Genomic DNA, 14,613 nt, shown 5'->3' with positions numbered 1-14,613 from the left:
TTTGTAGTGTTTTCCGTGCCATGTGGGTATTAGTTTACTACCTCTATTTTAAATAAAACAAAACCAAACCCCACCTTGTTCCTTTTACCCTGCACTGTTTGTTGGTTTTTTTTCAGTCCTGCCTTTGCTTCTTCCAGTTTTTTCTCAATTTAATCTTTGATTTTTCTTCAGATTTTCACTAACTGCTTCTTTCTTTTACTCTTTGGTTGTGTTTTCCCACTCCATAGTGTCTGGTGAGAAGCATCCATTCAATAGTACCATTAATATGGCCAGAGTTTTGCTGGTTCTGCTTCTTAAGTAGGTGAGAGGTGTGTGTGGAGTGATGACCCTTCAGGATTGTCTATGTGAACATCTCCTGTAAGCCCTACTACAGAAAAAGCTGTGAAAATGGAAACTTAGTGGATGGAGTGCTGCAAAGCTGAAGAGGGTAGATGTAGCATATTCTTAATTCTTCATCCTGCCCTCCTCTATTCCTTACTATTCTTCCTCTTAGCCTTTTCTCCATTATCTGAAATGCCTTCATGCCAAAGGAGAGAGCAAACTTGGAGGCAAAGCAGTTTGTTTTTCTGTCCTTGCAATGCTTTTCTTACTGAATTTGAAGGCTTTTTCTTGCTCCATGCGCTTATTCTTTGTGTCATGCAGGTGGATGGGATGCCGCCAAGGAGAAGTAGGTCTCCCGTTGCTCAGATCTTAAACTGTACTCTGAAAGCCACCTAAATAAACTGTGACAGAGAAGAGCTGATGACTGTGATACCAACTCTTAAGTATTCCTTATAGAAAGGATTCCTTATTTATAGAAAAAAAAACACATAATACTAAAAAAAAAAAAATAAAGTTACCTTCTAGATCACTTCATCTACTCGATTCCTGAAGGATGTTACAGAAGGATGTGGATATCAAAATACAACTGCTCACAGATCATGAACTGTTGGGAAATGGCTGTATGAGTAGTGAGTTCCTACAGGTCCCATGATGGGGATAAGTGTAGTTAGTGCTCTGCTTTGAGGGAAAAGGATTAAAAATCATACTGATAAATCACTTCCTGTCCCTCATCTTTTTTAATTACTTAAATGGATGTTTCCAGGAATGAATGACCAACTTACTATTCAAAAAGGACAGTATAAAGAAAGAAATTGGTCTCATACTTTCTTAAGTCTCCAAAAGGGTGACAGTGTATTACAGGACAGCAAAATGAAGGGAGTTAGTGAAACTGTATAGTTATTTCTGTAAACTGTGAATATCTAGCATCAGTGGCACATCTGGAATGAAACTCTTACTCCCTACAAATATTTATCAGATTTTAGCAATTACAGCAGGATTTATTTTTCTCCCCATCACTTGGGTAAAGTATGAAATAAAAAAGGCTTGATGTATTTTAGATCAACCTGTTTTTCTCTCTGCTGCTGTGTATCCTGCATACTGTTCTTATGAGAAGCATGACTGTACAGTCCATTTATGGGCTATTTTCCTTTGTGGTATTTAACCCACATTTATTTATTGATTTTAAAGATTAATTTTAGTAAGCACAGTTTTATAAATCTTGTGATTATTCTGATTGGCAAAGAACTCAGGAAACCACAGAAACTCTTTCTGACTGCTGAAGCATTTTTTTGTCTTAACTGCCTGGAAAATACAATTGGAACCATAGGTCCCGTTCCTGCATTTGGCTTAGTGGAGTAAGGTCCCTGTAACCACACAGAGCTCAATTTCATTCAGTAATAACAATAATAACAACACAGTAAATGAGTAAATGCAAGAATTCCCTGAAGGGAAGAAGTATTGCTGATGTTTCTTTGATTTATGAAACTAAGTGAAATGAAATCAGATGTCAAAATAACATCATATAATACTTTATGTAGCAGTGACCTATAGTCCTACTATAGTACTTTATGCTGTAGTAAACAGTGATAGATTGTAAGTCACAATTTAACTGTGTTTATTTTTATTGTGTTACAAATACCGTGCAAGCAAAGTTATGGGAAACTGAGAATCTCAGTGCTCGGTATATATAGAACTGAGTTCCTGTTCTTTGCATCTGCAGCTCTGGCACCCTCAGTTGTAGGTGTCCAGGAACCTGGTGTTAAAAAGAGTAATTAAGCAAGACATTTTAATTTTTAATTATTCTTGCAAGACTGCCCCAGGTCTGAACTTGTTGTTTTAACTTTTTCCCTTGTTAATATTATAAGCAAACCAGTGAGGCTGTTCAACTGGGGCACCGAGTTCAGGCAGATGACTCTGAAATTTAAGATAATCTTTGTTTTGTGCTTCTGCAACCTGAGCCCATGGGAGCATTGGTGATGGCTGCTGTTGATCTTTTAAACAAGCATTTCATTGCCTGCCTGCTGTGGTTGCTATCTTCAGTGTGGGGAAGAGGAGAGTTGAGGTGATAGGGACTGGTAGGTGACATTTTAGCTTTGAGTTTTGGGTGTTGTTGTGGTTTGGATTGGACTATTACAAGGCATGGTTGTCTCAGTGAATGTAATTTTCCATGGTTGGTGTTTCTAAAGTTCAAGTGTGAACCACTGGCCATTTATGGAGTTAGATTAGGACATGGACATGCTTGTCCATGGTTAAAGATGTCAGCATGTCCTCTAACAGGCTCTGATAACTTCATGTTTTTCATTAGACATTTGAAATGCGTCAGGTGGCCTTTGTGCTAGGGCCCTGCTGCCGATAATCTGACTAAATTTAGCCAAATAATAAGCCTCTGTTTTTAAGCAGTCTGTTTCCATTTGCACAGCAGATGCATAGTCAGAGGTAGCCTGATGTCTGTCGTGACTGAATATTCTCATTTTGCTGCTCCCAGAGCCAGGTGAGCTGTTTGCATCCTCCCCTGCTCAGTGATCATGTATCAGTTGAGCTGCAAAGGGACAAGCTGAAGCTTGTGTAGATGCTGCTTCCAGCTCCTGTGGGATTGGCCTGTGCTCCCAGCGATGCTTCTGTTGCTGCCTGGCAATAGTTGAAGCCTCGTAGAATCATTTATGATGGAAAAGACCTTTAAGATTGAGTCCAGCTGTAAATCTAATGCTGCCAAGTCCACCACTAAACCATGTCCCTAAGCGCCACATCTGCATCTCTGATGAATACAGTGTGAAGGAACAGGACCCCTGACATGGAATCCCAGACTGGTTTGGGTTGAAGGGACCCTAAAGCTCATCCATTTCCACCCCCTGCCCCAGGCAGGGACACCTTCCACTAGAGCAGGTTGCTCAAAGCTGCATCCAACCTGGCCTTGACATGACTGTGGTTAGGAGAAATTGGGAAGAGTCTGTGGCTGGCTGCACAAGGAACATGGGATGGGTGGAGTTGGGGGGAGAAAGACAAAATAAACAAGAAACGGGTAAGATTTGGGATTGCTGAGCAAAGAATTGAGAAAAGAGGCAGGATATGAACAAAGTCAAAATGCTGGAGAAGGTCAAGTCAGACTTGTTTTTGATGAGAGACTGGAATAGGCAAGGTGACTGGGGGAAGCAGAAGCTGGGAAGAGAAAGATCTGAGAGGAATGTGGTGTGGGAGGGCAAGGAGCTGGGAATGAGCCACAGGGAGTTAAAACAGAAAGGGTAACAACTTGTGCATAACACAGGGAGCCATAGATGTATGAGAAAGATGTTACTAGAGGTTACCTGACTTTTTTCAGTCTCATTTTTCATTTCCTGTGGAGACATCCCTTGTGAGAGAGCACATGGTGGGACCTGAGGCTTCTGAGTTCCATCACAGTGTGAATCAAGGAACTCACACTTTGGTTGGTGGAGTACACAGATGTGCCCCACAAAATAGCACCAAAAGGGGTAGGGAGAAACATGGGCCTCAATTTAGTTGTGGGAGAAGGTTGCTTTGCTATTTCACTTGCAAATGAGAATCTCTAAGAAATGGCTTATTAGAGGTTTAATCAGTAAGTTGATCTTTTTTGTTGTGGTAAGTGTATTTTGTCTCAGGCAGGGGGAAAATACCCACTCTTTGGGTATTGTTTTAGAGCAAAGTGAGTGAAATTCTTTTCAATAAGCATCTGGAAATACGTGCCTTTATGTACTAATGGTTTGGATTAACATTGTGCATTATGTCAAAACAAATAGTATTCTATACTACCCATTTTCATAGTTATATTTTGTTTTAAAGGGTATGGTACATTTTCAATAACGTAAGTGTTCAGAAGTTTCTGGATATGAAATACGCAATCACAGCTTATCCTGTTAATATTTATGTATTATAAACATTACACAGTGATCACACGATGCTTAAAAAAAACAGTGTATTTTTCTTCTGGAAGGTTCAGATCCTCAGGTTTGACACTTTGTTGTCAAAGTGGTTCATTTATTTCCTTATAGAAAATCTTCTCTTGAAAACAGATATATTCACATAGTCACAATTCCACATAAACTGTTTTTAAGAAATCACAATTAATTGCAACCAAAGTGACTGTCTACACTTCATTTAGCATTTTGCAGTTGTGAAATAACCCACTAACTTGCTATATGTGATCATATGTTTATGTTTAGCAGCCTCAGGATGATTAAGTTCTTCTCTAGCAGAGTATCTTCTTGCAGTGAATTTCATATGCATAATCCATTAATTACTCAACTAACAGCTTTTTAACTTTTTGTTGCCTGTTTCGTGAAAATAACATGTGGATTTTTCTGGCTTTCGAGCTGTTCCTGTTAATCGTCTGTGTTGTCCATCCTGACCAGATGTCCAACTGAAACTCCTTGGATGACTTGCTTTCATTTAGACCATCACCACTTTGTCTTAAAATAGTATTAGTGACTTGTTACAACCAGGAATTATACTTGTTTCCGCATCCAGTCATAGCCTGCTATATGTGGAAACCTTTCATGTAGTGATTTCATGTTTCCTATTTGTTCCTCAGCTTTGACCATTCTTCCTTAAATACCTCTAAAGTCTTTCCCTCTTCCCCATATTCTGATTTTTCTATGCTTTTAGGAAAAGATGTTTACCAGAAATTGTCACACTTGAGCCTGTTGCTGAGGATGTTTGTCACCCTAGCCAGCGCTTCACTACTATTAAATGGTGGTTTTCCCTTCTGTAGGTTAGTCGTTGGCTTCACTTTAGCTCCTTGTGGGAAACAGGAAGGCTCTGACAAAAACTCAGGGATTAGCTAGCATCTGATGATGGAGATACTTTTTTCACGTTTTATTTTAATGATCTGATCTTGTATTTTGTCTCTTCATGTATGGTACAGAAATGACTTCTGACTCAAACTGCATCAGCTCTCCTACTAACATGAATTTCCTGAACCTACCAAGTATGTCTTAAGTGGCTGTGCCTTTTTTTGTCATTGTAGAGTATCTAGTCTGTAATGATATTTGGGATGTACCTCTTGTTGCGTAGGCCTTTGTATGCATGATTTTCCAAAGCATAAATGGGTAAGAATCCTTTTAGGAGGTTCCTCCTTTTTAGGAGGTTCATCAGAAAAGATCTTTCAGCACAGACAAATGAAATCTTCCCTGAAATACTTAATTAAAGAGAGGCTTTCAGGTATGCTAGGAATAAAGTGAGGGAGGAGAGAGTTTGATGAATCATAATTGGGATGCTGTTTCAAATGTCTCTTGTACTGTGAAAGTACAAGGCACACAGTGAAGGTAAAAATGAGGGTGGGAGGTAAGGGAAGGAAATATGTATGCATGTGGAATATGCAGAGCATGGAAGGTTAAACAATGTTTTTAATAAAAACCAAACCACCACACAAAAGAGGCATTTTTAAAATAGTACTTATAAAGTATTACCCTTGTCTAGAATAAACTTCGTAAGATTCTTTTTTTTTTTCACTTGGATTTTGCTTTAGCATCTATTAACTAAGAGTTTTGATAAAATGTACGTGTAATTATGTCTTGAGTATTAAGTATTCCTTACAGTAGGATCCTACATGATACTAAGGGAAATATAATATCTCCCAAAGCCTTGTGTTAAATAATACCCTGATTTTTGCCAGCACTACTGCTGTCGCAGATGCGGGGAACAGCCACAGTACTGTTGCAGAGCACAGCTTGGGACGCTCTGCAGTGGAGTAATTGAGAAGCAAATGCCTTGATGTGTGTCCTGGGCACCATCAAGCTGAGGGGAGAGATGGGAAAATCAGTGATGTGAAGGTGGTGGCTGCTTGGAGGAGGAGTCCTGTGAGAATGCTTCCTTTAAAAAAATTCTTTTTTCCTTTTAATTTGCTGATCTGAATCTTTCTGATTAATCACGAATAGTTCTGTCAGGAGCACAAAGTTGGCTGAGAAGAGGACTGCGGGATGTGTCAGAAGTCTTTGTATATTACTTTGATTGGATAGGGCTGTCTTTGATTTGTGTTTGGAGATGATAAAAATGCTTTTGAAGTCACAAATGGGAGTATAGTGTGTAAGAGAGGGAGGACTTGATCCCAAGTGATAATGGAAAGAAACCCTTAAAGCACAGAGACCTGTGACGTACATGTTTGGGATTTAAGGGCAAAAGTTGATGAATAGAATGAAGCAGAATTATATGTAGGTTACAGGGTGCTTTGAGTATGTATTTCAGAGTAGTTGACATCAAACAGTTGTATTCTAACCTCTGCATTCTCAACACTAACACAATTTGCATTACAGTGATTTGTGAGTAACTACTGGGTTCCTAAAACCGCATAGTACTTAAGACCTTTGATTCTTCAGAGATTGTAATATTAATAATTTGCTTAGTTAACGTGCTTTTGTGGGAGGCATGTGCTCTGTGTATGTGTCTTAAACTTACTGTAGGAATGAAGGCTGCTGAATAGAAAAGAAATTCAGCAAGAGGCACATTGTAAAATACATCAAACTGCCTTATTGCAACTCATATTTGGAAGGATTGGTCAACAGCGGTCTGTTGGCTGATTATATTGGTGATATTCCAAACCCAACTATGGGGAGCATGGGGAAAATTCAAAATGAAAGCAGACTGATGGAAGAGAAACAAAGATCAGGAAGATAATTAGAAAGGGAACTTCCTACTTGAAGCGTTCTTTTTATAATACAACTTCTAATTTTCTCTCCAAAGAAGTGTGTTCTATTTAAAATCAAGTTGTCATCTGCAGTGACAACCATGCTGTTAATATTCTTACGGGACTCTTACATAGCCTACTCATATTCCACTGTATGAAAAGCATCCTGGCCGGTCCCAGCCCCAGTGTGGCAGCAGGACCCGGGCAGGGACTGTCCCCCTGCGCTGGGCACTGGTGAGGCTGCACCTCGGATCCTGTGTCAGTTCTGGGCCCCTCACTGCAAGAGAGACATTGAGGTGCTGGAGCGGGGCCAGAGAAGGGAATGGAGCTGGAGCAGGGCCTGGAGCACAAGTGTGATGGGGAAGGGCTGAGGGACCTGGGGGTTTAGTGTGGAGAAGAGAAGGCTCAGGGGGGACCTTACCGCTCTCTACAACTGCCTGACAGGAGGATGGAGCCAGGAGGGGGCTGGTCTCTGCTCCCAAGGGACAAGGGATGGCACAAGAGGAAACGGCCTCAGGCTGCACCAGGGGACATTTAGGTTGGATATTAGGAACAATTTCTTAACCAAAAGGGTTGTGAAGCACTGGAACAGGCTGCCCAGGGCAGTGGTGGAATTGCTGTCCCTGGAGGTATTTAAAAGATGTGTAGATGTGGCACTTAGGGATATGGTTTAGCGGTTGGACTCAATAATTTTAAAGGTCTTTTCCAACCTAAACAATACTGTGATTCTATAATTCAGAAAGGCTTGCACAGATCCAGGCTCTGGGCCGAATGAAAGACGTTGTGTCTGTAAAATAGCTGTTGGTCTCCAGTTTCCTTCTCCAATATATGCAACGAGAAAAAGATTGCTCAACATACTGCCTCTAATGAGCTTTAGTGAACAGTGTGCATGACCATCATTAATAATCCCCTTAAATACAGAAAGTAAAGAATTTCAAATTAAAAACTTAATATTTTGGAAAATGCAGATATGGTGTGACCTTTTTGGATTCCTGATCTGCACTGTTTTAGTGGTTAGCAACCAAGTGACTACATCATTTAAAAACGTGACATATAATTGTGTGTAAACACATGATTATAAGAGAAACGAAGCAACCCTTTGCCATGGTCAGTAGTGAGACAAGTCAGTGTTTTGCACTGTTAACAAATAAATAACAAGATCTAAATGCCTATGTGTTGGTTGTCCATTTCTCCAGGTCACCTGAATGTGTAAGTACAACCAGTGTTTTTACTTTCAGATGTGGAATCGTTTCTCTGTGGCAGCGTTGGGTTGTAGTGGAAGAGTCTGCCCTACCAAACTGAGGGATGATGCTGTGCTGTAACACTTCAAAATGAGAGAGGCCTAAACTATGGGCCCAGATTTTGCCATAGATTTTGCAGAATTTAATATTATATTCCTTTAAAAGCCTGTGTAGAGGTGATTGCATAGGTGAACTTTTTTCTAGGTAACTGTATGAGGCTGTAGATTCTGAAAGTGCTATTTTTAAAATATTTCAGAATTTCACTACATTAATACATGATTTTGCTTTACAGATAGCCCTTTTTCACAAATACAATTACGATACTTTCCATGACAGTTTATATGAGTGTGTATGTCTTAGAAGGAGTAGTATAAAATCTTAGAAGGAGTAGTATAAAATCTTAGAAGGAGTAGTATAAAATCAGCAGCAACTTGAAGTAGTTTCCAGCATTGCCTTTCCCTTTTGCCTTCTGTAAGTCATTCAGCATCCAACTCTCCATATCTCCTCCCAGGAATTCAGTTACTACTTCTCCATCCTCTCTCTCTTAAAGAGGTTTTGCTGGGCGAGCTTCTTAGGGGGAGAAAGAGGGAATTCTAAAAGCAGAAATTATACAAATTGAAGAGCAAAAACTTTTCTTACTCATCCAAAGGAGAAGAGGCAAGAAGGGGTATGGTCAGAAGTGTTTTAATGTAACTTCTTGAGAGTTAATAAAGAGTTTAATGATGTTGATTGTTGAGGTTGATGGGGTTTAGATTTTTTGAATACATCTGTATTATTGTCTTTGAATGTGAAGTTTCAATGAAATACACTTAATATATCAAAAATTAAGTTGTATGGAGTTATAGTTTCTTGTGCAATAGTCCTTGTTACACAAATTTTTGTTTTGACCCAGAATAAACCTGAATTTATAGTGGATCTTCTCCACTAGTTGAGTTCCTGTTGACTTATTTTTACCAGTTCTTTAAGGCAGGGATTTTTTGCTCTATCACTGTGGGTTGGTTGGATGAGTACTCTAATAGAAGAGAGTGGATTGATTCTCCTTCTGCAGTGAACTCAGAAATGGTGGCAAACTTCATCCACCCTGATCATGGAGAGCGCTGAAAGATACACACCTCTTAACCTAGCTGATGACTTTTACTAACCTATTAAGGCTAGAGACACCACATCTGGCAAGAGAAAGGCTTCAATGTGAAGTCAAGAGTTAACCTATTGATCTGCTCCGTGACCTTCAGCGTTTGTGCTCTTGCCAATCAGTCAGAGATCGCACATGCTGCTTCTTGCCCAATTGGTAATGAGGGAAAATAGGAAGGAATTGGCAGTGTTATTCAGGTGGCTGGGGTAGAACTGGAGACTTTATGAAGTGAGAAGGGTAAGATCAATAAGAATATAGACGTGTGGTGGCACAGGGCATAGAAATTGGGGAAATGCCAAGTCGAATCATCTTTCTACACACAGTGTGTTTCCACTTGACTGATGATAAAGTTGGTGAGATCTGCGAGGTGATAGTACTGCAGAGATCTGTCTTTTTTCTTCTTTTTCTTTATTATTATTTTTCTAATCATGCTTTAGAATACAACAGATTTTGTCATATTTGAGGCTGGAAGCTAATTTACCTTTCTCAAGGAATACGAGACTACAAACAGCTTTTGGTGTTCTTACTCAGACCTAGGTGCTGAAGAATTTTATTCTTGTTTTTCAGATATTGAAAAATATCACCTGGTATGCTGAGCGTGTCTTAACAGAGATCTCACTTGGGAGTCTCCTGATATTAGTTGTGATAAGAACCATCCAGTACAACATGACACGGACAAGGGTAAGAGTTATGTGTAAGTTAATAAGAGTTATGTGCGCTTTACGCACATCATGTGCATTTCTAACTTAACAGCATCAATTCAGTTTCAAACAGGGTGTGGGATTTTCTTCATTCTGTTGCAACCAGTTGACATTTGAATTCACAGGAGGGAAGGAAATGGACAGATCAGCCATATTAACTAAGCATGGTGTTAAGTGATTCTGAACTTACAACACTGTTTCAGTATCGTCATCTAGTTCATTGAGTAGGATTCTCTAAAGACTGTAATTCAGGCACTACACTCATCTTCAGATAAGAAGAAAAGTTTCTTAGTTTTATGAGAAGAAATGATTCTTTATAGGTTGTTTGCCTCTCAAGTTACTCAGAAGTGGGAAATTCAGCTCTATTTGTTCTTAGTGTTTTATGAAGTAGGACAGTGACTGGGCCATAAAAGCTTTTTGAGCTCTAGCAAACAAAAGTGCTTCAACTTTATAGCCTCTTATCAGATTGCTTTCATGCACTTTTCAAGTATTTGATTCTATACCTTATCTCAAACATATAGGCATGGTATCCTACGCTTTTGAGTATATTTAGCAATTGAGGGCACAGAATTTTTTACATTGAAAAGTAGCAAAAAATGTTTAAATATATTTTAAATTGTAAAACTTCAGGATTAAAACTTATGGTCAAAAGAACTGGAAGAAATGAGGCCATTCTTGACATATATTTGTAGGATTTGGAATCTGTCATGTTGTGTAATGTATATTTTAGATCTGAGTAGGGAAATAAACCCCTGTTGGATTGTGTAAGTGAAAAGTTTGGTTCTGTGCAAACCCTTGACTTCGCTATGGCCAACATTTAAATACTTATCTGGACAAATGGTTTCAGGGGTGTTAACAAGGAGACCACTCTGAAGTGTTGTATGGTTATAGTTGTGGGATAGATAGAATGCTTTGAAAGAGTTAACAGGGAGATGAGCTGTGAAACAGAAAATTTTTGGTTAAGACTACAAAAGGGAGAGAGAGAACGGGAGAGGATGAGAATGTTTCTCATTGTTTGTTGTATCTATGATGTCATTGTAAATAACATTGCTAACGATATGTGAATGTGTATCCATATGGACATATACATTCCAAAATCTGTATGAAACAATCTTTTGTAAGCCTTACAATTTAAGACAACCATTTAAAACATCACCAAGTATATACATATTGCATTTCTGCTGGATGCTTTTGACCGTGTCGTTTAAAGCAACATGTATTACTCAGTCTTCCAAATGATTCCTGCAATAGGTGTCAGTGTGTATCAAAAGAACAGCTTGATGTAGGTTTTTTCTTTCCTCTTCTTTCTGACAGGACAAATACCTTCATACAAATTGTTTGGCAGCCTTAGCAAATATGTCAGCACAGTTCCGCTCGCTTCATCAGTATGCGGCTCAGAGGATCATCAGGTAAATATAAAGACTCTCAAAACTCATCTTTGAAACTCAAGAGTAAAGGACTTGAATTCTGTATTCCTTAATAGATACCAATGAAGTAAATAGCTGAAATGCTAACTGAATAACTAAACAATCCCAGAATAAACCTATTTGCTTTATAATTGAATCTGTTCTGAATGCACAAAAGATACTAGTTTCTGTGTCTGAGAAACTTCTGAGTCTATTAACAGAATAGCTCAGTAGCTGATTTCAGACCAGAAGGTTTTCAGGGATTTGTGTGAATTATGGTTGGGTTTTTTTTTTTTAAGTCATGTATCACGTTATTATAAAAAGGCACTTGCGTGATGGTTCCCAAATACTATACAGACTGCATTTTCAGTTTGCTTCACTTCTTCCTGCATATTTGGCAATAGATCTATTTGTTAAATGAGACATAACACAATGATCATTTTGTGATGATATGGGCAATAAAACACGTGCTTTTCAACTGATGAAGTTTATTAGCCTTTGTAGCCATAAGTAGTCAATATCTGCTCTGGTTCTAAAACAGGGCCATAAGTTTAAAGAAGTAGATATTGAAGTTGCAGTCCACTTTGTAAAGGCAGGTAATCGTGTGTCCAGCATCCTTTTCGTCTTGGCAGCCAGCCCCACTCCACGCTCCAGGGGAAACTGGGAAGGTCCTTGTTAATACGATCTGGAATAAACTGTTAACAGTGCTTGTCAAATACAGACAGCGTGCCAAAAATAAGTAAATGATAATTGCATGCCTGTACACTTTGTAAAGGGCTGGGTTAACAAGGCATTGTTCTTAAACCATTGCTCTTCAGGATTTAATTCTCTCTGAGTTCCTTCTCTTTTGGAAATGTTTGGTTATAGAAGTGTGGACAGCAAACCAGGATGAAAGCGTTTTGCCTTTACCTTTTCCCTTCTGATGCTTGCTCTCTTTTCATACCTTAGGCAGTGACAATGGGTGTTCAGAATTTGAACTGGAGCTATTTTCGTGTTACCTATCACAGACATCATATGAAATACTTGCTTGCTTCATTTCTTAAATCATAGACACGGAGTCTGAGTTTTCCAAGCATTTGCAAACGTTGCCCCCTGAAATCATAGATCCTGGTGTGGTGTGAGGTCCTCTACCTTGATGCTCAAATGCTTGGTCTGTTTTTTCTTGTGATACTTTGCCACTTCAGAGCTTTTTCCGATGTTCCCAGTTTCTGATTTTGATCCATTTTATTTTGCTGCTGCTTATGCAGACCAAAGTGGGGTGTGTTCTTCTGGTAGCTGGGGCAGGAAGAGCTTACCTTGCTACTCTTCTGACAGTCAGCTCTATCACCACTCAGTAATCTTGAGTCCTTCAGACTAACTGCATGTGTATTTCTGTGTAGCTTGGTTTTTGTCAAAAAGCTCTCACTTTATGGACATCTACTGCTCAAAATTTAAACTCATGGTTCAAAGTAAGTTTAGCTGGTTTGCTTTGATTTAGTTGGGTTACAAAATGGCTAAGCATGTGGTCTGCTGGACTATAGTCCAAAGAGACTCCATGCTGTTATTTTTAAGCTTCTGCCTTGTAGCCAGATGCTCCATATTATTATTATTGCGGACATAGTGGAGGTGACTTTAAATTTTGGAAAACAGGGAGACACGAGGAGAGTCAGGGAAAGAAGATCAGTTACAAAGCTGTACATCTGGAAAATAGGCAAAAATGGCCACCAAGTTTGGGATTTAATTTGTCACCAAGATCATGAGTGCATATAAATCAAAAGACTCTACTATAAAACTGTGTTTAACTCTGTTGTAAAATGTCCTGTGGTGCTACAAGATGAGCAGGCTGGAAGGCAGAGTCAGTTGCAGGGGCAGCTTGTCTCCTGTATGACTTTACTGCTAGTACAGTAGGTTTTCCTCTCAGGAGCTTTACAACCTTGGGTTCCCTGGCAGGCTTAAGCACCATAAAGGAAGTATTTTAACCCAATTTCCTCTCAGAATCCACAGACTTGTTCTAAGTTTCAGTTATTAAGAACAGCAATAGGAATGCATGTTTCGTAAAGGATTGATGTTTTGAGGCATACGTTGTCCTTCCTTTTCCTACCTTATGCAGCCTGTTAGGCACTATTAAACTTAGCTAGAGCTGATGGACCCAGCTTTCTCCATGATGCCAAAGCAGAATATTTATATTTAAATTCCTATTCTGGTTCTACCGTGAGAGAGCAAGCATCTCTGAGAGAAGAAACCACAGTATCTATAATGAAAAAAGTAGTGTTGGTAAAGGAAAAGCCTAAAAAGAAGATGTTATTTTATATTGCATGAAGTATTTTAGGGTATAGGTTTTTTAAATTAAGTAGCTATGAAATACTTAACTTAAAATCTGCTTAGCAATATAACTGAACAGTCATAATTGAAGCCTCACCAGATGCTCTAATGATTCCTTCCTTAATGTGAGAAGTAATTCCATTTCCATGCAGGCTTTTTCCTAATCCTATTCTGAGCATCGACTGCCAATTGTTTTAAATTCTGAAGACTATTTTCTCTGAAAGAATTAGCTGGGAATATTCAATGTAGTGTACTTAAGAGCTCAGCAAAATACAACTTCATAATGTTGGGTAATTTGTGTCACAGAAAGCATGAAAATTGATAGATTTGTATAAATCTATCACAAGCAGCTGCTGGAAGTAAAAATAGATGTAATAGATGTCTTATAGTAAGATCCAACGCACTGTTCACTTAGTGCTGGATGTCTTGTATGGTAGATTACTCTGACTTCACGATCCTTCCCTTCTCTATCCACTGCTAACAGTGGTTTGTTTCTAATTACACAGAGCTATTTTATCAGCATAGTGCCAAGGGTGATATTGCACTGCACTTTGTCTCTGTCATATTTGTGGAGTGCTGACATTTGTAGTATCTTTAAATTATATTGGTAGACTTATTATAAACAAATAAAATGTGTGTTGATGTCATTATTGTCACAAATGACTACTAGAAGTAGTTGTATAGTCTCTAAGCAGTAAAGCACAACCAGGTGGAGTGTTACTTACCTGCAGTAAGTGTAGGTTTTTCCTTTGCTTGGTTTTTGTTCTACAAATCCAATTACCAAAAAGTAAAGCCATAACTGCAATATTAGGGCAGGTATTCGATTTGTCACTTAAAACTTCAGTTAGTCGGCATTAATTCCTTTAACCTATTTGGA

At 38.8% G+C, this 14,613-nt stretch overlaps 1 protein-coding gene across 1 annotated transcript in view; it reads left to right on the top strand.

Moving 5' to 3' along the window:
* The window catches only part of DYM (dymeclin), a gene marked incomplete at its 3' end in the record, with an annotated part of 99,800 nt that extends 88,362 nt beyond the window's left edge, over positions 1 to 11,438 (top strand). Inside the window, exons 11-12 of the mRNA XM_010021850.1 lie at positions 9,896 to 10,009; positions 11,344 to 11,438. Of these exons, the coding sequence (XP_010020152.1) occupies positions 9,896 to 10,009; positions 11,344 to 11,438 (209 nt within the window). The remainder of the gene's footprint in view (positions 1 to 9,895; positions 10,010 to 11,343) is intronic.
* Positions 11,439 to 14,613: the final 3,175 nt, after the last annotated feature.

Source organism: Nestor notabilis, unplaced genomic scaffold (assembly GCF_000696875.1).
Source record: "Nestor notabilis isolate BGI_N333 unplaced genomic scaffold, ASM69687v1 scaffold5699, whole genome shotgun sequence".
NCBI classification, from domain to species: Eukaryota; Metazoa; Chordata; class Aves; order Psittaciformes; family Psittacidae; genus Nestor; species Nestor notabilis.
Note: the sequence above shows the minus strand (reverse complement) of the source record. Positions and strands in the feature narration are given on the sequence as shown.